This window comes from Aspergillus fischeri, genomic scaffold (assembly GCF_000149645.3).
Source record: "Aspergillus fischeri NRRL 181 1099437636264 genomic scaffold, whole genome shotgun sequence".
Lineage (NCBI taxonomy): Eukaryota > Fungi > Ascomycota > Eurotiomycetes > Eurotiales > Aspergillaceae > Aspergillus > Aspergillus fischeri.
Window position 1 is genome coordinate 5,445,088 of NW_001509762.1, and position 24,855 is coordinate 5,469,942.

Genomic DNA, 24,855 nt, shown 5'->3' on the forward strand with positions numbered 1-24,855 from the left:
ATTTAAGTTACACAGCGCTCTTTGCGGTATTTTTGGCATCCTGCTGCGTATAAATTCATCTGGCAGGTCTCCGTCTCTTCGAGCAGACAGGTAGTCGATCTATCAAGATTTTGAGCATTATTTGTCTAGACTGTACTCATCATGAACACATTTATCTCATTTATCCTATTCACAGCCATATCCTCAGCACAGTGGGCTCTACCACCGGGAACCCCCACTCTCCAGATGCGATACCCCTCGACCCCGTGGATCTCCCCAGGCGATACGATCAAACAACCAGGTACGTCCATCACGATTCCAGTGACTAACATGAACGATGAAGCTCATGCTAGTGGCAACAAACAGATGCCCTCCCGATACCGTGTATCAGCACTCTGAACCTCAACGCCGCTCGCACCTACCTCCTCCTCTTCGTCGATATCGACGTGGTCTTGGAAAGCTGTTCAACTACAGTCTTACATTGGTACCAGCCGTACATGACGGCATCTGCTACGAGTCACTGTAATGGAAATGAGAATGGATGGCTAGTCAACAGGACTTCTACTGGAGCGGAATACATTGCTCCCCAATCGCCACCGTATACACGCCACCGATACGTCTATCTTCTCTACGAACAGGACCCCGACTATGTGTTCCCGGAATGTTTTGGGCACATTTTCCCCCCGACAAGAGAGGGGAGGGGAGGGTTTGATATCAAACAGTTTGTCGAAGTTGCTGGATTGAGAGCGCCTGTGGCAGGGAATTTCTTCTACGTCGACAATGATGCGGCAACGACGACAACAACGGCGTCGGGAGGATTGGTGCCCACCACAACGTGGTTCATATCGGCCCCATGCAGGACTGAGGAACCGAAGAGCACGGGCTTCATTCCCATGGAGGCAACTTACGAGGTCGATCAACAGCAGGTGGTCACATAATTTCATGTAGGACAGTCAACGTGTACCAAGTCCATAGCTGGGACTTTACGTTGCTCGATGAAGCGAATCAAATTCGAGAAGTAGTCAAGTCAGACTGCTTTTGGACGCCCTGTCAAACGTGATATGCAAGAAGAAGTAGAGACGTTGCTCTGTGTAACCATCAGCACACATCAGCATAGTACAATTTTCACAGCAGACTTGCAACGCACACGCAGGCCATGCAAGTATCGCCATCAATGTTGAATTACTAGCCTCGGTCGTCCAAGTCTCCACATCCACTCATCCGTGAAACATGAACCATGTAACATGAATGGCTAGAGGGCTGCAGTGCCAATGCTACCTCATGGTCTGTTCGCGCCCTCAATTGTCTCGGCTTAAGGGAATGGGAATAGCAAGAGACGTCCTAGTCCATCGACGCACGGAAGACCGTCAGAGCCAAATTGCAATCCACTCGTATATACAAACCACGGTAAGAGAATGAATTGGCTCGAACAGGAAGACACCTACTTCCCAGAACAGTATCTACATTCTCGGTCGTGCCTTTCTTTCGTCGGGATGAACCGAGACAAACAGTCCAAGCCATCCCCCGATCGACTTCCCAAGAGCGTCAAAGTGCGTTCGACCTGCAACGCATGTCAACAGGCCAAGATACGCTGTAGTCATGAAAAGCCATCTTGCCGAAGGTGCCTGAAGCATAACATCGAGTGCATCTACAGCATGTCTCGACGACTGGGAAGACCCGCGAAGAGGAGGGAGTCTCAATACGCCGGCCTTCCGCCGGATACGCAACGCGTCGACGCTCGGCGTCACGAACGAGACAAGAAGGCGCCGATTTCCAAGAAAAAAGCAAAGGAAGGCCAGGCGAACAATAAGAAGGACGATGAAGACGACTTCCCACAGAGACTTGGAGAAACAGTAGCATATAACACCATTGCCGTCGACCAGACTATGCTAGACGACATCTCCCTCGATGACACTAATCTGAGTACGCCGACCTTTGGCGAAAGGGATCAACTGCCATCATTTGCAGGTAGTCTACGCTCTCTCAGATATGTAACCAGGCAAAGTCATTGACGAAAAATGTATCCTATAGTCAACGATGCCGTCGATTTCTCCTCTGACAGCTGGCTGCAAGAATTTCTCTCTCAGCAAGGTCCCGAACTTGCCCAGGAGAGTGATCTCTTTGATGCGCTGGCGCTCGAAAACCCCAAGAATGATATGCCAATGGCTGTCTCGAAACAGGGGTACAATGATTCGGAGTCCTCGCTCAAGAGCTTTCCCACGTCGTCACCGGTAGGAGAGGATCATCCACCGACGGTGAGCCTTTATTTCGCAGATGACCCCATGCCCACCGAGGCAGTTACCAGCAGTGCCCAGTGTCCTGCGACGATCCAAGACTCCTATTCTGAATTTCTCAGGAGAGGTGCTTCAGTCAAGCCTCAGCAGTTCTCGATAGCAGAGGCACTGTCTGGAAAATCTTGGACTGCAACAGAACAAGCCAATCTGCGTGCCCATTCGAGAGCTTGGAAGCGTGCGAATGACGTTGATTCTCCAAAAAATAACCTTTCTCCGAGCCTCGCGCCCGTGAGTACCGCGACAGGTCGCCAGTGTCAATGTCAGTGCCCTGAACAAATCGTCAGAGAGCTCATTCGTATAAACATATGTACCTCTCGACCAGGACCATCACCTACGATTGATTCCATCTTGGGCTCTCAGCGAGTTGTCCAACATTTGGCAGAAACTATTCTGCAATGTGCCCTCTGTTCCAAGACACGAGTTAACCTCCTCATGGTGGTGGTTGTCAGCATTGACAGTTTAATCACAACACTTGAAGACCTCATATCCGGGGACGCTCGTTTGATAGAGGGTGCTTTGCCTGAGTTACATGATCATATGCATCTCCAGCCTGATTTCGGGCAGGAAATTGCGTCCGATGGGAGCAACCGAAGGCACGCAGGTGGTATTTTCCATTTCAGGGCCGAAGAAAATTGTCCTCTAATGGTCGGTGGCTTCTGTGTTCCGCTAGAGGAGAGATGTCTCTTCGTGCATCAAGTGCTGTACGCAAGGCTGACTGGACTATTGGCCATCATCCGCCGCATCAGGTATTGTACGCAGCAGATGCTGACAATATCTGCTTCGCGTGGAAGGCTGAGCATGATGATGGAGACGGATCGGAGATTACAGCTGTTTATGATGAGGATGAGGCTGTTCACCAGGTGACGATGATAGTGGGTTCTGTAGCGATATACTTGTCTATTGAGGCAGACATAGTGGCATAGTCTCTTCAAGAAATGCCTGAAAGATTTCATCAATATCAATTTTCACTTTCAAAAACCGTAAGGTCGATGTCTGAGGATCGGTGATCGAGCCCTTCTTGTGATCAGTCTGAATCGGCCTGTTCCTAGCTCTCTCACTCAGCAGTGTGCAGCTTAGTAGAAAGTCAGAATAAAACTTACACCCGTCAGCATGATGATGTCCCTGCGCCGAATACCACCGCTACTCTATCATTGATCCTTCGCAAACATGACTTTCGCAATGTTGCTGTCGAAATTGGTGTGACCTCCAGCTGACCAGGGAAACGTGCGTGTACCACATTTAATCACGGTTGTTCAGGGGCAGACCATTCGGATCCGTCCAGTCAACTGCAGAGAATGGTGAGGCTGACTTATCAATGTTCTAACGGGAAGTGTATTCCAAATGCTGTTTTGATTTGCTTCGATAGTAGAATGCGATTGTGCATGTGAATAGCACGGAGCCATGGGAGTTACTGCAACCCTCATGGCAGCCATTGGTCTTTCGGCTTTGAAGAGGACTTGTCCCTTGATTTGTACAACGGGATTTCTCACTCATCAATGCCGATGAGGTTAGCAATGTCAGCACGTATTGTCAAGATATCTGACCCGGACCTCTTCTCTTCTCTAGTATCCTCGCAATTTTCATCATCCGAGTCTTCACGACATCGCATCAACAATGGAGACGGAGAATACGTGCCAATGTTCCATGGACGTGCTGCATCTCATGAACGAGCTCCGTAGCATCCACACCGTTGTGGAACTTGGAACAGTCTTTGATTTGATTCATCGTGTCTGCAGCCAAGGCCAAGCAATCATCAAATGCAAGGACTGCAGGAGAAGCCCCCAAGCATCCATAATGACCTTTCCTACATTAGCAGAGCAATCCCTCCTCCTATTCGAGGCGATTTGTGCGGCGTACAGTATCAACCGGCAGAACACCTTGTTTGACCCAGCAATTCTTGCCTTCGAACAGCAACTACCTCCGTTTATTTGTGTTAGAAGCGCCGTTCTGCTAGGGCAAACGGAGCTCAACGAGGAGGAGTCAGTTCTGCTTGTACGGATACTGCTAAGTCGCAATCTCATGAGGCTGCTGGGGCTTCTGGAAGGTCTCAGGGACGTCATGCGTGCGCGACCAAAAGACACTGTGCATACGTACCGTACTGGGACGGTGTCGTCTCGATCCTGGGACACTTCAATAGAGTCCATCATTCACCGGCTAGTGATATTCATGGAACAGTTTCAGCTCCAGTTCAGTGAGCCTTGCGTCCTGCTTGTTTCTCGTTTGCGGAATCTGACTGGCATACCTAGCTGAAACGACGTGGTTATCGACCCTGCGTGAGGGATCAGCTGTACCCTATTTTGAGATGGGAGCGAGGGGGCGGTTCATCTGCCTTTGAGTATAGTTCCATGTGTTTTCAAAGTGCTTTTTTTCGGTTGTAAGGATGAGACGAAGAGAACTAAGAGCATACATGGAGCCACCAGTTTACCGGTCCAACATCATTACTTCCCTGCTAATCATAATTCAGTGAATCCTTCCCATGCTTTCCTTGTCTCCACTGGAGGGTATGATAGTCTCGTAAATTTGTCATGATCGATGAAGAACGTTGGGCGTATGCTTATTTGGGCCAAGGGCGCTCCCAAAGTCCAACCCACTGACCCCAGCCAATGACTTTGCCAACCATGGCCTCTTTGATCATTTGCTTGCTGACCTGTTCTCCTTGGTCGAACTGGAGAGGCTCGTTGAGTGCGATAATGGTGAAAATGTACCGGTGCAAGCCGTGACCCAGAGGTGGAGCAGGACCAATATAAGAATTGCCGGTCAGATTAGGAACATACTTCCAATTAGAGCGAGTCAGTCGTTCTCCTGCGTCTTTTTTCTGTTTGATGTCGGCATGTGTTGCGGTGGTGGTCGTGGGAGGGATACCGTAGAACAGGCCATGATGGATCACGAGACGTGGAATGGGCAAGTCAATGTCTTCGCAGATCAGCACATACTCCTTCACGTCACCCTGAGGAGGAGGAGTCCAGCGAAGCTCAGGGAATCTTCCCTTGCTGTCCTCAGCGAGACAAGTATGGAAGTCAAGCAGTACTGAGCCGGTGGGACCACATTCTGGTGCTTCAAGGGTCATGTTGGGTTCGGGAAGATCTTTGAAAGCAGCACTTCTGATGATCTGCTTCGAATCATGGCCACGAACGCGATATAGAAGCTTCCCCAGAGCGCACTGGAGATAGTCGAGGATCCCGGTCATTTTGCTGGCTAGGACCAGTCAACCCAGACGACCGGATAGCAATGGAGATTGATGATTGCCTTTGAGCAACCGCTTGGAGAAGAGTCGAAGAGTGAGCTTATTTAATCTGAGCTGAGAGCTAGTGAAAGAATAAGATAAAGTGGAAAAGCAGATAGTACCTGGGAGAGGAAGGATACAAAAGCTACTGCTGGGTGTTGTTTCTTGTATAAAATGAGGAAGGAAGGAAGGCCTGAACCGGCCCGGTAGCGGGTGCTGCTTCCACTTCTGAATAACCTCATGAGGCACTGTGTTTGGGAGGTGACAGTACTGGAGTTCGGCGATTTATGCATTCTTTCTGCCAGTAGACCAAAAAGCCAAGAAGTTTGTGGAATGCATCTTGCAAACTCACCCCTTCTCATGTACTACAAGTCGGATTGATTGTGTGTAGTGGAACTTCTCTCCGAGTGGAACCAACCTCAAGTACAGCTGGGAGATTTTGGGCGTATCGTATGCAGCTACAACGGTCATGGCTCCCTTTATCGACTCAATTGTCATGCATGCTCTCAATTTTCTCTTCATTGGCACATATTCGATCATAATTATTGCGTCTATGGCACTCAAAGAGATGCTCCCACCTTTGCTCCAGAACAAGTGTTCGTATGATGGGCAACATCGGAACCTCAGGAATCATAGGCCAAGGTACCACTGGACTTTGCAGCTGCCATAGATGCGTATTTATGGATCACTCTTGAGATACTCATCTCACAAAGTTGTCAGGAAGTGTTTATTTTGCTTATATTTGGAGCCCCCATTATATAGATCGGACGAACCAATCACAACATGAATTCGAGCTTCCGCAACATCCGGTTTGATGATGAATCAGCACAGAAACAAGTTGCGTCAACTGTGAGGCAAGAATAATGTTCGCAGTCATACACTTATCTTCGCAGTGTTCCGCTCGCTCTGTGCCATGATGGCCATTGTGAAGATATATTGAATCCTCATTCGGTTCTCTCGCTCCGTACCCAATATATCTTTATGGTTTTGAACTCCACCCCGCCCGCGTCTCCCGGCGCGGAGGCACAACAGCGTCCGCCTCGGTATCCCGGCGAGGACACAGCCCCGACCAGTCGGAAGGAGATCTGGGGCTGGTACGCGTACGGAATCGCAGCTGAGGTCTTTGCTGTCTGTGGTGTAGGTACGCTGACTTTATTCTTTGATCTACTCTGTCTGTGAGAGCTCATTTCTGAATATTCCGTTATGAAACAGGCTCATTCCTACCACTCACACTAGAGCAACTGGCTCGCGAACGCGGAACCCTGCTGTCGAGCCACCTACCATGTGTAGGCTCTAGCTCGCCTTCTACAGCCCCTGGAAATGGGACGACTACGGCAACGCTCAGACGCGATGGCACGGATAATGATCAGTGTGTGGTTAGCGTGTTGGGGCTGCAGGTCAACACTGCCAGTTTTGCCATGTACACGTTCTCGCTTGCGGTTCTCGTTCAGGCATTAACATTGATCTCTTTCAGCGCGCTGGCTGACTACGGTGAGGACCAGCTTTATACCGTATTGGTAAGACTTGCTGACGATAATTATCTCCCGCGCAGAAAATAACCGTAAAACCCTCCTCCTCGCTTTTGGATTCATTGGCTCGATGACGAGCATGTTATTCATCTTCATCGCGCCACCAGTATATATCCTTGGATCGCTTCTTGTCGTCATCGGTGTGACTTGTCTTGGATCATCGTTCGTCGTTCTCAATTCCTTTCTGCCTGTTCTAGTAGCCAACGACCCATCGATTCAGACTGCACACAAGGAGGAAGGGGAAGAGTTATCGCCCGTCAACTCAAGCGGAGAGTTTGCGCGATCGGAAGATCTTGACGAAGAAAACGTCAGGGATTCTGACGACCATTTTACGACCGGACATGGACTTAAGACAAAAGCAGCGGGTTCGGCTTCACCTGAACTACAACTGTCTACTCGAATCTCCTCTAAAGGCGTTGGACTCGGCTATTGTGCAGCCGTTTTGGTACAAATACTCAGTATATTGATGCTATTTGCGCTGTCAAAGACATCATTACCGAAAATTTCGGGGACTCTGCCTATGCGGTTTGTGCTTCTTCTAGTTGGAATCTGGTGGTTCTCTTTCACCATGGTCTCTCGGCGGTGGCTGCGGGACAGACCCGGGCCTCCCCTGGCTTCTTCAAAAGGAGCAGCGAGTAACAGCCGGTGGCGCATCTGGCTGCGGCTGATTGGGTTTGCGTGGAAGTCATTGTGGAAGACGGTCAAAGTAGCAGTCAAGCTTCGAGAAGTGATCGTCTTCCTCATTGCCTGGTTCCTTCTTTCAGACGCGATGGCGACGGTGTCCGGTACGGCCATTCTATTTGCGCGCACAGAACTAAAGATGAGTACGACAGCCGTAGGACTACTGTCCATCACAGCTACGCTGTCAGGCATGGCCGGGGCCTTTCTGTGGCCAGTGGTTTCGCGGCGGCTCCGACTGAAGTCCAACCACACTATTATGCTCTGCATCGCGTTGTTTGAGGTTATACCTCTTTACGGCATGCTTGCTTACATTCCTCTCTTCAAGAAATGGGGCGTGATTGGGCTCCAGCAGCCATGGGAGATTTTCCCCCTGGGGATTGTTCATGGCCTAGTATCTGGTGGACTGTCATCCTACTGCCGCTCCTTTTTTGGTCTACTAATCCCCCCTGGTAGCGAGGCCGCATTCTACGCTCTGTATGCGGCTACGGATAAAGGAAGCTCGTTCATTGGCCCTGCTATTGTAGGAATGCTGATCGATGCTACCGGTCAGGTGCGGTCGGGCTTTTTCTTCATTGCGGTCTTGATCCTCCTTCCCATACCGCTGATCTGGATGGTCAATGCAGAAAAGGGACGGCAGGACGGGTTAGCCATGGCAGACATATTAGAAAAGTCGCATGGAGAGCATGCCTCTGAGTATGGAGGCCCTTCCGAAGAGGCCGAGGGACTGCTGGCTCGCGATATATAATCGATTATGCGTCATGATAATGATTATGATAGAACCCTATATAGAGCGCTCATACCCCGTGATTCCCTCCATAGACATATGGACTACTTCTGAACCACGATGGTTTCCAAGTCCAATTCACGTCGCTTTCGGGCTTGAGTCATGGCTCATTGATGATTGTCCTTGAATGTTCAGGTCGTTAGTCAAATCACCACATTTTTCCAGGCAACCTCCACGAATCGCAGCAGCCTAAGGACTGGAGTCCGAAAGTTGATGAAAAACGAGACGAGGGTTTGAGGTCGCTAGACCGCAACAGGCCGCGTCCTCAAGGATGTTCGCTAAACGCGCGTTGCCTCGTAATGTTTCACTCCCGTCAGGCGCTGAGAATTCCGAATGGTCATATGGCGGCACGGGGCAAATGTCGCTTTCGGTATACCCATGATCAGTCACTGAAACGAACGCTGGCTCTTTAGGAGACGTATAATACATTGTAATCGTTATGTCTCTTCTATATAAGTGAGGATCAAGGATCATCGCATCAAGAAGGTGCGGTGGTCATCTGGAACGTCTTGTGGATGTTGACCTGATAACGGGCCCACGAGTCCTCAGGAAGGCTCAGTTCCTCCTGGCTGCTGTGGTCGTCATTCAGATGGCTTCGCGCCATTGGCGACGAGATGGTGGTCACCACAACGCTGGGAAATTCCTCCGGGAGGTCAGGGCGCCAGTAGCTTGGATCGCGAGAATCCTTCTTCGGTGGATCATCCGGCAAGCTAGAAAGTGGGTATTGTCTGTCGCTGCGATTGGCACCGCGTCTGTGACGACCGGACAGGTTGCCGTCCAGAAACCAGCGGAACAGGGGGCGAAGAGTGACAAGGCTGCCAGCTATGATGCCGAGTCCGGTCTCCATTATGGACCAGATTGCGATTTGATAGGTGGAGTCTATTCGCTAGACGTTAGCAGGGTCAATGGGCCGAATCAAAAATGTACTCACACAAAAAGTCATTATCTTTGTAGTAGTGAAGGAACGGGAATCGGATAATCACTGCAACACTTGCACTGAAGACGGGTGATTAGTCTGCGATGATGGCATTGGCAGACGGAAAACGGTTTGCCAGGTGATACTTACACAGCTCCCAAACCGAGAATCCCGCCAAGGGCAATCTTTGTCTTCCTATTCATCTGCAGACCCCATACCAGCAGGGCGGGCATGACGCCGAGAGTCAAGTCGCAGAAAATAGTGAGCGAACTGTACAGATAGGCAATCGCCAACAGAACGTCTCTGGACAAGCATGTTCCCGAACTGCGGGGGTCCACACTGAGCCAGAAATAGGAGACGGGATTGCAGTCCAGCAGCAGAATGAGCCAGAACATGAGTCCAATGATAATATCGAGGGCAATGACGGTCCACAGGATGATGCGATGCAATCTTCGCACGGCTAAACGAAGGAGCGTCATGGATATGGATACTTTTGCCACAGCAGACGACCAAATATAGAGCATCTGACCGAGCCACCACCACTGAGGTGATTATCAGCATGGATATCCAGGGTAACGCGGAATACAGCATACCAGTAGCGATCTTTTAAGATCATCTATTGCCCCCAGACCCTCAAACTCGACCATTCTATGACCGACTCCGCTTAGCGAGCCAATCATACAACATATTCCCAAGAATACGAAGAGTGACTGGTGAAATGTCAGCTTCCTCGTCATCAGATTATTCCAGTATCGCAATACCAAGGCAAGAACCATGAGAGCATCATCCCATCCAAAGGCTCGCACCAAGTACAAGCGAACAAAGCTACGTAGAACAACTGCCACGACCGAAATAACCATCATCACAACAGACACCACGAAGATCGCAAGTGCCCGGTCGACGAGGGGCAGAGAGCTGTCCATTGTGACGTCTTGAATTTGGCACTTGCCCCGCGCAGTCCTTTAGCTGACCGCGGATTGAATTTTCTTAGTTATCAATAGGAAAGGGTCAGGTATTCAATCCGATGAAGAAGGCCCAAGTACGTTGTCAAGTGCCATAGTAGTAACGGGAGGAACCAAGACGCTGCCAGCCTGAAGATGACTTCTGGGTACCTCTCTAAGAACCAGACAGATTTGGATTTTCGGAGGTCATAAGGAAGCCGGGACTCTGTGTAAGAGCAGGCCGAAGAGCTGTCAAGCTAGCTATATGGCATATGGCACAAAGTAAACAGCGAACGAGGGAGCAGATCTTTCGCTCTAGATCCATTGTCCTGCCCTGGGGATGTCGAGTGATACTTCCGACCTCCGTGATCTAACCTTTCATGGCACCAAATCCGGTACCCACGCGGCCACGCCGAGGGGGGTGAGACCTCGAGAACTGTGAACTGGGAATGGAGGGGCAAAGATCCGAACACTCTAAAGGCCAAGGGGGTTTTAGGTGAGACTCGGGGCCTCTTAGTCTCATTTTTTCTGGTTGAAATCAGATTGGTGAGGAGAGCCGGGGTTTGGGGCCATCTCAGGTACACGGTCTCATAATGATCACTAAGTAGTTAGTGATAGTTCGTGGCGATGATAATCTGGAACGCGGAAATCGACCCTCAGAAGCCGAGAGGAGTAATCTAGGAACCCAGTCTGTAGGCCCTAGCGTCTTCACTCGGATAACAGACGGCGGGTTTCGGACTGATGATCCCTTGCAGTAACAGTGCGTGCAACCCGATAACTATGCCTTTAGTATTGATTTGTCGATACTGAGAAGTGAGAGAACGGCGGATAGAAATTCAGATAGTGCTGTCGTCACTCCAAGTCGCCGCCAATATCACTCCTCGCCTTCTCTAGTCAAACTAGGCGAATGACGGGAACGTGCCAGGCTGCCCACAGTCTTCATGGATCTGAGAAGTGCGACCGAGCTATCTGAGCCCCCTAAACCCTGGTCGAACTTTAACGAGTCAGAACGCGGGACCCTATTCCGAGAAACGATAACCGCTATCAATCATTGGAAACTGCAGTGGGGCCGTGTGGGCGATGAACAATACTAAAACTAGATTGAGCATCCCCTCCGTGCATGGTCGACTGAGTCTTTTGTCGAACTTTCTTCAAAGCAATCGAACCTGGACTCAAAGATCTGCGGCTCCTAAGACGACTGAAACGAGGGTTAGCCAATGTGGGACAATTGTGATGTGTCAAGGGTAAAACACTGAAGCTTTTTTTTCGTAAGGTGGTCTTAAGTCACCTTTCTTTTGATTACTGATCCTTATTCAATGAAGAGACATGATGGTTTGATGATTTTCGGTGAGTTGATCTGGGGGAAGGACATTGATTGTAGAAGAAGAGATGGAGTTTCTGGTGAGCCGAAAAAGTATCTCCTGCCTAACCACACGACAACCTCAAATCATCCTCGCCAGAAGGCTGCTTTCCAACCTCTACTAAACAATCCGCTCTTATAATGTCCCATTTCCGAAATGGAGAAGTAATATTAAGGTACCTGCTATTGCAAGCTACATGCCTGAACACCTTCATTGAAGACAAAAATATACATGTCTAGAAACAGTCGAGACTCATTCCGGACTGAATGACCCAGCAACACGCCATGAACGAATAGAGACGGACTATCATAGAACCCTGTCATCAAATCAGCACTAATAATGCAAGCAATGGTTTACAATCCATGATATGTTCTTCTGATTGGCGTACTCCGTATGCGTCTACGTATCCCAGTCACTGTCAGTGCGACACAGATTGGCGGTCTAGGATCGTATCCCTTCGTCTTTAACTGGACTGATGCCTACACAACTCTCGCGGTTCTTCACTTCATCATCAAACTAACGTCTAAAGTCGCAAGACGCAATGGCCATCGAGCAACACACGTCCGGGTGGGACAACTTCGTCGCCAAACATGGCAACGTCGAATTCGTCTGGCTACAATTCATGTCCTATCGCAGTCTAGTCTATACGCGCATGTTCCCCATGGACAAATTCAAAGCCATGGTGCAGAAGGGTAAATTTATCACCATCCCGGAAGTCGCACTCCTCCTGGGTCCCGGCGATCTTATCGCCGAAGGAGGTCTCGCGTCGGGTAAATTCTGGTTGCGGCCGGATTTTGAGACCGTATATTGCCAGCCAGGATCCAATGGAACTCGAGCGGTCATTATGTGCGACTTTGTAGACGATGACGGCACACCTGGCTTTCAGTGCGCAAGGTCGCGGCTGAGAGATCTAGAGGAGACACTGTTGAGCGAGCTGGAGTGCTCGGCATTGGTCGGCTCTGAAATCGAGGTGACGTTCATGCGAGCCGAGAAGAGCAATGGGGTCGTGCGGTTCTCCATGGCCAATTACGAGCATTCGTGGTCCAGTATGACCGCCGAGGACGAGTCGATGCTGGAGATGCTGGAGACCATTGCGCGGACGCTGGCTACGGCAGATGTTCCCTTGGAGCAGTTCCATGCCGAGGCGGCACCAGGTCAATGGGAGTTTGTCCTGCCGCCTGCTAAGCCCATCCAGGCCGCTGATATGCTGATCAGGGCTCGTGAGACCATCAAACGAGTTGCAAACTCGTTCGGGTATCATGCTACAGTGTATTCGCGCCCATCATCCGTCCATCCCGGTAACGGGGGTCACGTACATATGTCAGTAAATTCCGTGGGTGAATCAGACAATTGGGTCCGAAAGGCAGAATCTTTCTTCGCAGGTATCATGAGCCATATGCCCGCCATAATGGCGTTCTCCTTGCCTCAAGATATCAGCTACAGTCGTGTCGCACCGGGGCTTTGGAGTGGCGGCGAATACGCCTGCTGGGGGTGGGAGAACAAGGAGGTTCCACTTCGTCGTATCGAGGAGAATCATTTCGAGTTTAAGCTGGCTGACGGCCTCGCAAATCCTTATCTCACTTTGTCCGCAATGATCGCCGCTGGAATCGATGGGATGCGGAGTCAAGAGCCTCTGCAGGGAGGTGACTGCGTGACATCTGCATCAGAACTGTCGCCGGGCGAGCAGCATGCCCTGGGAATCAATACGATCCTGCCGAAATCACTCGATGAGAGTTTGAATAACTTGGAGAGGGACCTTGGTTTACGCGAACTGTGTGGCCAAGTGATCATCAGCACATATGTGTTAGTCAAGCGGACGGAGGCAAAGATACTACGCCAGATGGCCGAGGACGATCGAAGGAACTGGCTGATCGCGAGGTACTGAGGAGACAGCTCACCTTTTAACAATTAGAATTCTAGAGGGAATCAACAGGAGGATGATGGTGGACTGTGGAGAAAACGCAGCTGGCTGTTGACAGTCTTAGTTCTATGGGGCCTGACTGCCTGTGGTGAAAGGAGCGCAGTACTTATGAGTTTTAAGATACTACCTACACAGGCACCATGCAGCGACAGAGTTCTCAAGCTTCAACTACCCTCATCTTATAATATCTAATAGCAAAACCCCATATGACATTCTACGCCCTCTTGATTACCGCTGTTGTTTTGTTTGTGTGTATGCCTGTTCCTCCTCCTCCTATTCGCCCTCATTTCCCCCCTTTTGTTGAGCTGATCCTGTCACCTTGTATGCATCCAGCGCCTATTCTGTGACGCTTGGTAGCTTTCGTTCTAGGTCTAACTTTTTACACCTTTGGCTGCAGAGAATAACGAACCAGAAGCCAGGCTGGCCCCTCAGCAATATTCGATCTAAGGTAAGTTGAGGAAGATGTGACGTGTCACTCAGCCTTTCGAGGTTAACGATAAGAATCCAAAGACATAGTCTACTCTATCCCTAATACTCCGCACGGCGGCACTGCCGGAGTCGGACGCTGTACAAGCATTATGGGACGAATCTCATTACAACGCTGAGCTCCTATCTGTTACATTTGCGCACGTATCGCCTGCGCAAGCTACGAGCACCATGGCTCTGGGTTTGATGCCGAATCGGGCCTTCACTGTTGGATGGATCTGCGCCCTGCCTACAGAGCGAGCGGCAGCAATGACCATGTTGGACGAATTCTACCAAGAGCCCCAAGAACAGCATCCAGCAGACACCAATCAGTACGTATTGGGACGAATCAAGAATCACTGTGTTGCCATTGCTTGCCTTCCAGCAGGCGAGTACGGCCTTGCTTCAGCTGCTGCGGCTGCACAACAAATGCTCTCGAGTCTTCCCACGATCCGATTCGGCCTACTAGTTGGGATCGGTGGTGGTATACCAGGACCCGGGAGAGACATTCGGCTTGGCGATATCATCATCAGCAAACCACAGGATCAGCTTGGCAGCGTTATGCAATACGACCGCGGGAAGACATTCGGGCACCGGTTTGAAAGAACGGGGTTCTTGAGCGCCCCACCGAGAGTGCTGTTGAACGCGTTGGCGCTCTGAAAGCGGACCATCTTCTAAGTCAATATCGCGCTCCCGAGTTTCTGCAGGATATACCGAAGAACCGTCCGGCCGCGGCACAGCTTTTCAGCACGGCAGTAGAGGAAAGCCAAGCCAACCCTCACGTCATTGCCGAGCTTTCTCTTGCAGGGAGTCAATCACGGCCGATGCGAGCATGGTTTTGCCAGTACCTGGCAGGCCTGTACAAAGCAATGTCGCCCCATCTCTTACAACCCAGGTCTAAAACTTGGCAGAGCCTAGCAGCGCTTCTCCAGTCTTATCCTGCCTCATCTTACGGATCTGCTGGTGCCATGCAGCATCCGGAACGGGCGCCAGCCAGTCTTCGAGGGAGCGAGGTTCTCTGTCAGAAGGGGTGTAAGTAGTCGTCAGACATGTTATCGCAAGCCTCGTCATCCTGGTCGGATCTAGTCTCGGAAACATCGTCGTCCTCTTCCTGTGGCGCATGCAGATGTCCTGTTTCCTCGAGCTTGGCCCGTCCAGGCGAACGCAGTGCGTATGCAACTGCGCCTGCCAGCAGAAGCAAGTCTATAACATAACACATGGTGAAGGATGCTCGGGGAGGCCACCGAAGTCGGTTCGGGATGCGTATGATAGGAGCATGGTAGACACGGCTTCGTCTTGGGGGCCTGCGGGATAGTATGCATGACTCTAATCGCAGGGCAACGACAGGCGACCCAATGGTTTGCCACTGCAAGGCTGTGCGTGTGCTGTCTGACTACAGGATAACCAAGTGTCATTGCTCTCCCCTAGTAGTTGTGGTAAACACATCCGAAGGACTGTCGAGTATCGCGAAAAAAATCCACTATTCTATCAGTGGGTTCTCCCGATCAGGTCTGCATATAGAAGTAATCCATTCAAGATGGATGATACAGCATGGAGGAGGCAGATGGAAAGACAGCGTGAAGCAAACACAGTCGACGAAGGACTAAACTCGGCCACTGGCAAAGCCACAAAGCCACATTATCATGTACTGATACATATCAGTGGAGCTGAGCTTGACTCTCTTGGCCAGTGGATTGTCTTCTTTCGCTAAACTGCTGGACTGCATAGTCTTATTATGAGGCAGATGGTTATGCAGTAACTATATCCTTCTGCTTATCTGATATATCATATGTCGATACAATGATAAACCAACCGCTACATATAAGCATACTCCTCCAGATCCACAGCGCCTAGATTGCCGTTGCATATGCCATTGTGCCAGCATTGCATGCTTATGCATATTGGTTCCAGCACAGCACCCAAGGTCAACGCTGATGCTCTAATGAATCTTAGTCCCGGTAGTTGCGATGCTCTTGGCGCGGACATGCCCGCATCCATCCCTACATCATTCCTTGTACTCAGCATCGCGGGGTGCATCTCTACCTGAATCTGTCACCCTGCAGCTGCAGCTGTTCTATCTGGAGACATCATTATTACTATCATCACAATGACCTGGAGTTTCTTTCCGACAGCCATTCGGTCAGATGAAAACTGGCCGAGGCATTCTTGAATCGGCCAGGTCCGATGGCAGAGCCTGAACCAGAGCAGTGGAGAATCGGCTACAATAACAGACTAACAAGCGGGGAACAGCCGTTCTATTGGATTGACCGACCCGAGAATCTGCTATTCGCTTCTGGGCGTTTTGTCGGCTGGAATTTCTTTTACTCTTTCGAATGCAACGATTCGTCTGTTTGCGGCTGCTCCCTGAATCATGCTGCAGGGCCGCTCAGTCCCACTCAAACTCTGGGGAAGACGGCGAAGAACCTCACAATGAACGTGGCGCCCCATCATCCATCCGGGGAAATGCACTAGAGGCAACTGGAAAAGTGAGCACCGATGATCGGCCAGCCAACAGCCCCAAGCGAGATTCTGGGAATCCTGGTCCACTTGGTGTATCGCCTCCCCCGGCACCCGCCGATGACCGTACAAATGGACATCTGGTATATAATGCAATTGACATTTCTGGCAATGGATGACCCATCAGAGCGGGGCATTGAAGGCCTTATAGCTGTTTCTGTTTCAGAATCGCCATCATTGAGATTGAGATACCTGCAGTGCTTGCCTATACTTCACCATTGAGATGGCGCCTTATTTTGGCCTCCGTGGCTCTGCCTTGAGCCGGGCCATCATCTGTCTGGTCGTGTGCCCGGCCTTTGTCACCTATGGATACAACCTAAGCGTAGCCGGAGGCTTGTTGACGCTCGAATCGTTCGTCAAGACCTTTCCCCAGATTGATACGGTAAATACCACAGGGGCTCAGCAGCATTACAACTCCACCATTCAGGGTATGTCACTGCATCCAGTGTTGGAATAGTTGAGTGGCTGATGATCATAGGCACCGTTGTGGCCCTTTTCACTGTCGGGGGTATCTTTGGCTCCCTGTCGTGCATTTACCTTGGTGACCGCCTGGGTCGCCGAAAGGTGGTCTTTCTTGCATCCGGTGTGACAATCGTCGGTGCAGTTTTGATGGCCACAGCATTCGACTTTGCTCAGTTCATTGTGGCACGACTGGTTCTGGGTTTAGGGACCGGTGCCTATCTGGCGACGGTGCCCGTGTGGCAGTCGGAGATTTCGAAAGCCAGCAAACGGGGTGCGCATGTGGTGACCGACGGCATCTTCATCGGCATTGGTGTCTCCCTATCCCTCTGGATTGACTTTGGCTTCTACTTCATTACCGGCAACTCGGTGTCGTGGCGCTTCCCCCTCGCTTTCCAGATTGTCTTGTTGTTGATTGTGATGGTGTTCATCGTGATCTTTCCTGAATCGCCCCGGTGGCTGGTCAAAAAGGGCCGAATTCAGGAGGCCCGAGAGATTCTTGCCGCGCTGGCCGATGTGGAGCCGGACTCGGAGTCGATCAGCGCGGACATTCGCGACATTGAGCTCTCGTTGTCCATCTGCGGCAATGGCTCGTTCAAGAGCATGCTCACGATGGGCGAGCAGCGGCTGTTCCATCGCACCCTTCTCGCGGCAGGCGGGCAGATGTTCCAGCAGATGTGCGGGATCAACCTGATCAGCATGTACGCGACGACCATCTTCGAGCAGTACCTGGGCATGAGCGCGATCAATTCGCGCATCCTGGCTGGAGCCATGTGCCTGACACAGCCACTGGGCGGGTTCCTGGCTTTCTTCACGATCGACCGGCTGGGCCGGCGGCCCCTGATGCTGTGGAGTGCAGCCGCCATGTCCCTCTCCATGGCCATCCTCGCGGGGACCACCTCAGTGACGGACAACACGGGCGCAACAGTCGTTGCCGTCATCTTCCTGTTTGTCTTTCAATTCATATTCACCGTCGGCTACTCGGGCCTGACGTTCCTATACGCGACCGAGGTCGCACCGTTGCAGCTGCGCGCGGCCATCAGCGCCGTCTCCACGGCCGCCGTGTGGACCTTCAACTTCCTCCTGGCGCAGGTGACGCCCGTCGGCTTCAACTCCATCGGGTACCAGTACTATATCATCTTCGCGGTGCTCAACGCAGCCATCGTGCCGACGGTCTACCTCTTCTTCCCTGAGACGAACGGCCGCACCCTAGAGGAGATCGACGAGATCTTCATCCAGTCAAAGAGCATCTTCGACCCGCCCCGCGTCGCGCGCAGCCTGCCCCGGATGCATTTTGCCGAGGTGGTTGACGTCGCGACGGATTCGGGGGACGACAAATTCAAATTAAACAAGGCTGAATCTTCAGCTTTTGACGTCGCGGGTTGATTGCATTGATCCTGAGGGATTCACCAAGTGTCGGACCAGCGGTCCGCTGGATAAATGCAGGACATTATCAATCAGAGGATATTAACCCCGTACTTGATTGGGAATATGAGACGCAGATCATCTGGTATGATATGATTTGATGAATGGATTGACGAACAGTATGATAGATGCAGAGTATTCTAGGCTACTTTATTTTACTTTATTTGACTTCAGAAGGATTCGATGAAACCCGATGTCTCTGGACATTGGCGTCTATTTAGCCGTTTCAGCATGAGACACTTGTATATAAAAACATGGCCATCACTCTATATCACTCTATGTCACTCTCTATCTCTCGGTCAACTCAACAGACAATTGAATAAAACTCATCGTATCAAGACAAGATGAAACCCTGGCTCTTGTTCCTCCCCCTCGTCCGCTGCGACGTGATCTGGAACGGCTTCTTCGACGCCAACTTTACCGTCGACCACTTTGACCAATGTACCCTCCCTTTCACTTATATCCATGGCTATATACTGACAATCAATAGGGTCCTGGTCTAACCAAATCCCCCCGTACCAATGGTACATCCACGGCTCGCAGCCAACCCCTCACTACCTAGGCCTCTCGCCTGCGTTCAAGAACCCAGCCTCCAAGGTCGATGCCCAGGGCATCCGGATCACTATTGTACCTCCGCCTCTTCCTCTATCCTATGCAAACGCAATACTAATAAGGCGAAGGACTCCTCCTCCTCCTGGAACGGCCAAACAATGATGCGCAGCGAGATCATCCCCCAGAAAGCCGCAGGCGTCAACCTAGGCCAGGGCCATCTGTACTATCACTTCTCGGTGTCGACTGGAGAAACCAACGCCCCGGATCCGGGTCTCGAGCATCAGATTGCCTTTTTTGAGGTACCCCCCTGCCCCTTCTCCCCCAGCACCCAGCTGTCTAGTTGTGTGTGAGTGTGAGGCTGATGAGATGTTAGAACCACTTTACGGAACTGAAATACGGCCGGCTCAGCGGTACTGCCGATGATAATACCCTCCGCTGGATGGTCGGCGGACAGACGAAGTGGGACACGCAGCTGGTCCCCGGGACATGGTACAATTTTGCGTACGATATCGACTTCGACGCGAAAACCGTTGGCCTGTGGGCGTCGACGGGGGCGGAGGCGCTGAAGAAGGTTGTGGAGAATATTGGTGCGAATACGTTTACTGATTCTCAGGATTGGCATGTGGGGGAGCTGAGGTTGGATAATGGGGTGAATGCGCCGGCCGAGGATTGGTTCTGGTCGGGGGTTTATATTGAGAGTGGGATGGTGACTACGGATGTGGCTGGGCCTTCTGATTATTGAATTTCTGCGGAGCGAAACGTAGCATAGGTGTATTTCTTATATATAATGGAACTGAATTCAATGGAAGGGAATAGCATCAACGAATGCAGTACCCCCCGTCAATGAGCAGGTCGGTCCCGGTCATGTAGGAACTGGCATCGCTGCACAGATACACGTACGCGCCCTTGAGCTCCTTCGCGTCCCCGTTGCGGCCCATGGGAATCATACTCAGCCACAGGTCCTGCGTCTTCTTGTCCACGAAATCCGACAAGCCGGTATCGATATACCCCGGCGAGATACTGTTGACGCGGGCAAAATCCCTCCACTCATTCGCCAGCGACTTGGCAAAGTGAATGCACCCCGCCTTGGCAACATTGTAGCTCGTCTGCTCCTGCGGATAGTTCGCAATATGGCCCGACATACTGCTCGTAATGACGAAGCTGCCCTTTCCCCGCTCCTTGAAGTGCGGGCCGACAGCCTTCGCGCAGTAAAACGTGCCCGTCAGATCCGTCTGAATCACCTCCGCCCAGTCATTCACGGAGCCATCCAGGATCCCCGCGCTGGCGGTGCGCCCCGCATTCGCGATAAAGGCATCGATCTGTCCGAACTCGGCGATCACGTCCGCGACCAGCTTCTGGACGCTCTCCCAGTCGCCCACGTTGCACTTGTAGGCCTTGGCCTTGACGCCGTAGGTTTTGGCGATCTCGGCTGCGTTCTTCTCGCCGCCTTCCGGGCGGGAGGCGTATGTGAGGGCGATGTTGGCGCCCATTTCCGCGCAGCCGCGGGCGGCTTCGATGCCCATGCCGCGGGGGCCGGAGGCGCCGGTTACCACCACGGTTTTGCCCTTGAGGCTGAGGAGGTCGAGGAGGGAGGAGGCGGCGGGGACGGGGATGGGCATTTTGACAGTATTATCGTTATAAACTAGTAAATGTTTGGATGGTTATAATTGTAAATGAGAGATGAGAGAAGAGGGGGTAGTTATATACCCCGGGAATGAGCGGAGCAGTGATGGCATTGATGATGTCATGAGGTGGCTAACAGGGTACATCCTGAGAGAGTACCTTCGTAGTGAGCTAACTCAGCCCCTCGGAGAAATCACCATCAGTAAAGGATCAGTAAAGTATGACCAAAGTCTTTCTAATGGGTCTCTGTTGTTCTGATGCATCTGATTGCTCTGGGAGGGATTGCTAACTCTTAGTCAATCCTTCCTAAGCGTTATCCACGTTGTCAAACGATGCACTCATCCCCATTCGCTAGTTTCTCGCTAGCTGTTATGACATAAAGCAAGCGTGATCCTTACCAAGTAATCCAGCGTGAATTGAGTTGGAGAGGGGTAGAGAGGTACCAGCGATGGGGTAATGGTACAAAGGAACAGTGGAACCTATGATGGAATGAACCCAAAATCTATTAATCATATAATACAGATATAAATCAACTGGTTAAACTGTCCTCGCTCTCTCCCCGCTTTGTGGGATGGCTCCCTGTAATAATCGTGGTTGTGATGCCCTGATACTCTTCGTCCGCCATTCCCGTCCATAGCCGACGGGCGTCGTCAACCCCCTCATCGGGCTTCGACCGGCGCGTGAGCCCCTTGGGCATATTTCCGGATAGTGGAAATGAGCCTGGTGTTCGTTGATGACTTCGTGAGGCCGAAGAGCCGTCACGAAGAAAGCGAATCAGAGGACGGAGGGTCGTCAGCGAACCTGCCGTGATGCCCAGTCCGGCCTCGACGTTACTCCAGATTGAGATCTGCTATTTGTTAGCTTTTATTCCATCATCCTCGGAGTGACCGCTCACTTGGTAGGTCGCATAGAAAAAGTCGTGGTCCTTGTAATTGTGAACAAACGGAATTCGAACAATGACTGCCGCGCTGGCAATGCATCCAATCCCTAAAATACCTGCAATGGCCATCTTCGTCCGGGCGTTCATGCGCAGAGACCAGATGATGAATACCGGCAATATTCCAATCGTAAAATCGGTAACGGCCGCACCCACGCTGTAGGTATACGCAATGGCGATGAGGATATCCGTATCGAGGCACGAGCCCGGCTTGCTGGATCGGTTCCAGAAGTAGTCGACCGGTTTACATTCGAACATGGTGAAAAAGAAGAACAGAAGGCCCACAACCAGGGCCAGCCCCATGGCGGCATACAGGATGAGGATATGCACTCGGTTAATGGTGATGCGCAGGAGGGAGATGATGATGGACATTTTGGCGACGACACAGGTGATGACATAGAAGACTTGACCGAGCCACCAGCACTTGTACCATTAGCATGTGTAATTGTCTTTCGACCTAGAATTCATACCAGTAGAGCTCGACGGTAATAGTCCGGGTGCGATTCAAAGTAATCGGTCTTCTGGCCCATCCCATAAGAGCAACCCACGAGAGTGCAAATGGCGAATGCTAGGTTGAGGGCCTTACTCGTCAGCTCGCTGCTGGACGAAATCAATTGAGGCGCAGAAAACCTACCATGGCGGCGACCATCGTCCAATCATCCAGGCCAAAAGCGCGCACCACTCGCGCACGAACGAAACATCGCAGGCACACGGTGACCAGCGATAGGGCCAGAAAGACAGAGGTGGCGGCGACAATCGCCTCACTGCGACCGTTGAGCATGGTGATGCCGAGGCATGGGTGATGGCCGGCTTGAAGAGAGTCTGGTTAGAGAAAGCATGGGCACAGAGAGCGAGCGACCGAGTCATTAATAAGGATAATCCGTCGATAATCGGCAGTGAGAAAATTCTAGTCTGATTAGCTAGAGTTTACTATTGCGAGTCGTGCGGCGTGCCATGGATGCCATGCCGCCATGCGTCTCCTCCCAAAGGCCCAGGCTTTGGGCGGTTTTATGGTACAGAGAGCGGAGTACTCCGGCGCCAGGGTGGACTCGCACAATACGGGATTACTGCATAGCCTCAGTAGGATTGCTGTTTTGGCGTCGATTCTGAGAGGTTGGGATCTGGATACTCAACAACATTAGCAGCGATTAAACTTGCCTCGGTGAGCCATGGACTTGGTAGGAAACAGACCATGTGGGATCCCCTATCCCCTCCTCGTGTGGTTCCTTACCCAGTCGGTACATTGCAGATCGTGTCATTGAAAACCAGCCACGAATGAACGCGTTTCTAGTGGGGGATTGATGTCCAAACCACGGATGTCAGAGGCGAGCCCTCACTGTCTTGAGCAGCAGTTCCTGTGTGGATGTCGATTGGTCTGTGGATGGAGCGGCGTTGAGAGCCGCAGGAGGGGAAAGCTCTTCAGGGGAAAACATCCGGATCTAACAAAGTTAAACGCGATCAGTCTTGACCAATCTATTACTTAATGCAGCATGCAAGTTTGGACTTGATACGAGATACTTTACGGAGTAGAATGAAACCGCTGCTGCAGATGACTGGGTTATTCAATTCTTTCCAATAGTCTCGTCGATTCTTCAATAATACTTGGTAATATAATATGACGAACCCTAGTTCATTTCGATCTACTTGCTGATCTGCTTATGATCTGCTCATCCCGGTCAACGGGATATATTCGGGATCTATGACAATCTGGCTTTGGCTATCAAACACAAGGACATTGATCTACCGCAATTATTGGATTATATTCAGAGTTTGCACCATGTGGTCGCACTGGTTTCCTGTCTAGTCTGTCATCCCAAAGGATTCAACCTTAAATCAGCTTTGGCTTCCTTAGGCCATTGCTTAGATCGCTGGAGAGGATACCGTGTACGTAATACTAGTAGCTCGAAGCGAGCATAAATATTTGGATTTGACATGGACTGTTGAATTCCATTCTTTTTGAACTCTGACCAAGCCGAATTGCCAAGAGAGGATCTTCTATTATTGAACTTAGAGGACTGATACTGATTGCTATCTAACTGCGATATGAGTCGAGCTTACTCCGTAGCCAGGACTCCTTCTTTTCATTATGACTTGAGATATCTCGATTCCTCCGTATTGTACCAGCATGATAGATATAGATGAATATCCGCGTCTTGTAGCTATTTCTACTATCTAGTGGGATTGTCTTACTGACTTCAAGAATATAGAATGGCCCTCGGGAAATTCCCCGCACTCTCTTGATGTAATCTACCTCGGTTGTCTGATTGAGATAAAAGCATCAAATTGACTATCTTGTGTTGAATCAATAATAGCTGATATCACATATAAGATTGAAACAAATATCAACAGCACAATTCATCAACATGCCTGGTCTCACTCTGCATCTCCTTGCTCTTGCTCCCTCAACCACCGCCGAGTCCTTTCTTCGCCAGCTCCGCCAATCCTCCGCCGTCAAGATCATTCTCGCCTCTCGTCCACAACACATCGTTATTCCTCCCACCCTCATTGACTCCCGTCTGCTGACGACCACAAAATGGGATCTCCTTGTTCTCATTCAGCCGTCCTCGTTGACCCAAGAAGCAGCCCTTGAATCACTTCCGCCTAACCTACAACCCCTCGTGCAACAGGAGTACCGTCTCGCCGTCGGTATCCCCTCAAAGCTTCTATCCAACTACGATGACCGCGACAAATCTCTCAAACGAGCCGCCTCCTCCATCCCTCTAACCGGCTCTCTGGCCAATGCCCACCAGAAGCCTTCCTCAAAGAATCTGGAACTCTCACCAGATCTACTAGCTTTTATGGACACCCTCACGCGTACACACGATGGCCCAGTCACCATGCTAAATCTGCTGCATTTCCACCACCCCAACGGAAAGAAAAGCTACTACCAATACGGACAGGCTTTCATCCCTGTCGCTGGTAAGCGCGGCGGGAATGCAAAGCTCGTAGGGAATGTGATCAGACCCGCTTCGACCGCCCAGGTCGACTCGCGGGGAAGCCTCGATCGACCAGAGACAGATTGGTGGAACGAAATCTCGCTGGTGCATTACCCGTCCATCAGGCACTTCTGCGATATGCTGGCTGGCGAGGACTATCAAGCGATCAATGAGAAGTATCGCTTGTCTGTACGTTGTGCCTTCCTTTCAATGATTTCCCTCAGCTAATGCCGTCCAGGCTCTTCGAGACACGTTCTTGCTTTGCACAACAGAGTTCGACGTGGAAACTTCGCCTGTCAAACTATGATTCTG

General features: G+C 51.0%; 14 protein-coding genes across 14 annotated transcripts; 9 read left to right on the forward strand and 5 right to left on the reverse strand.

Annotated features, from left to right (window-relative positions):
* Window positions 1–141: 141 nt before the first annotated feature.
* NFIA_090560 (YbhB/YbcL family Raf kinase inhibitor-like protein) lies at window positions 142–917 on the forward strand (the record flags this gene model as incomplete). The annotated part of the gene is made up of 2 exons (XM_001260994.1): window positions 142–280; window positions 346–917. The coding sequence occupies 2 exons, from the start codon at window positions 142–144 to the stop codon at window positions 915–917; spliced, it is 711 nt and encodes a 236-aa protein (XP_001260995.1).
* A 477-nt stretch (window positions 918–1,394) lies between these two features.
* NFIA_090570 (Zn(II)2Cys6 transcription factor domain-containing protein) lies at window positions 1,395–3,196 on the forward strand (the record flags this gene model as incomplete). Its single annotated transcript, XM_001260995.1, has 3 exons — window positions 1,395–1,902; window positions 2,011–2,877; window positions 2,949–3,196. The coding sequence occupies 3 exons, from the start codon at window positions 1,395–1,397 to the stop codon at window positions 3,194–3,196; spliced, it is 1,623 nt and encodes a 540-aa protein (XP_001260996.1).
* Window positions 3,197–3,887: 691 nt separating this feature from the next.
* Window positions 3,888–4,523, forward strand: NFIA_090580 (uncharacterized protein; the record flags this gene model as incomplete). The annotated part of the gene is made up of 1 exon (XM_001260996.1): window positions 3,888–4,523. The coding sequence occupies one exon, from the start codon at window positions 3,888–3,890 to the stop codon at window positions 4,521–4,523; it is 636 nt and encodes a 211-aa protein (XP_001260997.1).
* Window positions 4,524–4,827: 304 nt separating this feature from the next.
* NFIA_090590 (YbhB/YbcL family Raf kinase inhibitor-like protein) lies at window positions 4,828–5,460 on the reverse strand (the record flags this gene model as incomplete). The annotated part of the gene is made up of 1 exon (XM_001260997.1): window positions 4,828–5,460. The coding sequence occupies one exon, from the start codon at window positions 5,458–5,460 to the stop codon at window positions 4,828–4,830; it is 633 nt and encodes a 210-aa protein (XP_001260998.1).
* A 1,017-nt stretch (window positions 5,461–6,477) lies between these two features.
* NFIA_090600 (MFS transporter) lies at window positions 6,478–8,451 on the forward strand (the record flags this gene model as incomplete). The annotated part of the gene is made up of 3 exons (XM_001260998.1): window positions 6,478–6,637; window positions 6,709–6,987; window positions 7,049–8,451. The coding sequence occupies 3 exons, from the start codon at window positions 6,478–6,480 to the stop codon at window positions 8,449–8,451; spliced, it is 1,842 nt and encodes a 613-aa protein (XP_001260999.1).
* Window positions 8,452–8,968: 517 nt separating this feature from the next.
* NFIA_090610 (uncharacterized protein) lies at window positions 8,969–9,885 on the reverse strand (the record flags this gene model as incomplete). Its single annotated transcript, XM_001260999.1, has 3 exons — window positions 8,969–9,369; window positions 9,422–9,486; window positions 9,557–9,885. The coding sequence occupies 3 exons, from the start codon at window positions 9,883–9,885 to the stop codon at window positions 8,969–8,971; spliced, it is 795 nt and encodes a 264-aa protein (XP_001261000.1).
* Window positions 9,886–12,249: 2,364 nt separating this feature from the next.
* NFIA_090620 (FluG family protein) lies at window positions 12,250–13,593 on the forward strand (the record flags this gene model as incomplete). Its single annotated transcript, XM_001261000.1, has 1 exon — window positions 12,250–13,593. The coding sequence occupies one exon, from the start codon at window positions 12,250–12,252 to the stop codon at window positions 13,591–13,593; it is 1,344 nt and encodes a 447-aa protein (XP_001261001.1).
* A 693-nt stretch (window positions 13,594–14,286) lies between these two features.
* On the forward strand, window positions 14,287–14,754 carry NFIA_090630 (uncharacterized protein; the record flags this gene model as incomplete). The annotated part of the gene is made up of 1 exon (XM_001261001.1): window positions 14,287–14,754. The coding sequence occupies one exon, from the start codon at window positions 14,287–14,289 to the stop codon at window positions 14,752–14,754; it is 468 nt and encodes a 155-aa protein (XP_001261002.1).
* A 237-nt stretch (window positions 14,755–14,991) lies between these two features.
* Window positions 14,992–15,313, reverse strand: NFIA_090640 (uncharacterized protein; the record flags this gene model as incomplete). The annotated part of the gene is made up of 2 exons (XM_001261002.1): window positions 14,992–15,112; window positions 15,144–15,313. 2 exons carry the CDS (start codon window positions 15,311–15,313, stop codon window positions 14,992–14,994), a joined length of 291 nt encoding a protein of 96 aa, XP_001261003.1.
* A 1,521-nt stretch (window positions 15,314–16,834) lies between these two features.
* NFIA_090650 (putative MFS sugar transporter) lies at window positions 16,835–18,456 on the forward strand (the record flags this gene model as incomplete). Its single annotated transcript, XM_001261003.1, has 2 exons — window positions 16,835–17,039; window positions 17,090–18,456. 2 exons carry the CDS (start codon window positions 16,835–16,837, stop codon window positions 18,454–18,456), a joined length of 1,572 nt encoding a protein of 523 aa, XP_001261004.1.
* Window positions 18,457–18,839: 383 nt separating this feature from the next.
* Window positions 18,840–19,789, forward strand: NFIA_090660 (glycoside hydrolase family 131 protein; the record flags this gene model as incomplete). The annotated part of the gene is made up of 4 exons (XM_001261004.1): window positions 18,840–18,936; window positions 18,986–19,122; window positions 19,176–19,346; window positions 19,421–19,789. The coding sequence occupies 4 exons, from the start codon at window positions 18,840–18,842 to the stop codon at window positions 19,787–19,789; spliced, it is 774 nt and encodes a 257-aa protein (XP_001261005.1).
* A 76-nt stretch (window positions 19,790–19,865) lies between these two features.
* Window positions 19,866–20,666, reverse strand: NFIA_090670 (SDR family oxidoreductase; the record flags this gene model as incomplete). Its single annotated transcript, XM_001261005.1, has 1 exon — window positions 19,866–20,666. One exon carries the CDS (start codon window positions 20,664–20,666, stop codon window positions 19,866–19,868), a length of 801 nt encoding a protein of 266 aa, XP_001261006.1.
* Window positions 20,667–21,199: 533 nt separating this feature from the next.
* NFIA_090680 (putative integral membrane protein) lies at window positions 21,200–22,388 on the reverse strand (the record flags this gene model as incomplete). Its single annotated transcript, XM_001261006.1, has 3 exons — window positions 21,200–21,517; window positions 21,566–22,030; window positions 22,242–22,388. The coding sequence occupies 3 exons, from the start codon at window positions 22,386–22,388 to the stop codon at window positions 21,200–21,202; spliced, it is 930 nt and encodes a 309-aa protein (XP_001261007.1).
* A 1,582-nt stretch (window positions 22,389–23,970) lies between these two features.
* Window positions 23,971–24,850, forward strand: NFIA_090690 (uncharacterized protein; the record flags this gene model as incomplete). Its single annotated transcript, XM_001261007.1, has 2 exons — window positions 23,971–24,732; window positions 24,782–24,850. 2 exons carry the CDS (start codon window positions 23,971–23,973, stop codon window positions 24,848–24,850), a joined length of 831 nt encoding a protein of 276 aa, XP_001261008.1.
* Between the last annotated feature and the right edge of the window lie 5 nt (window positions 24,851–24,855).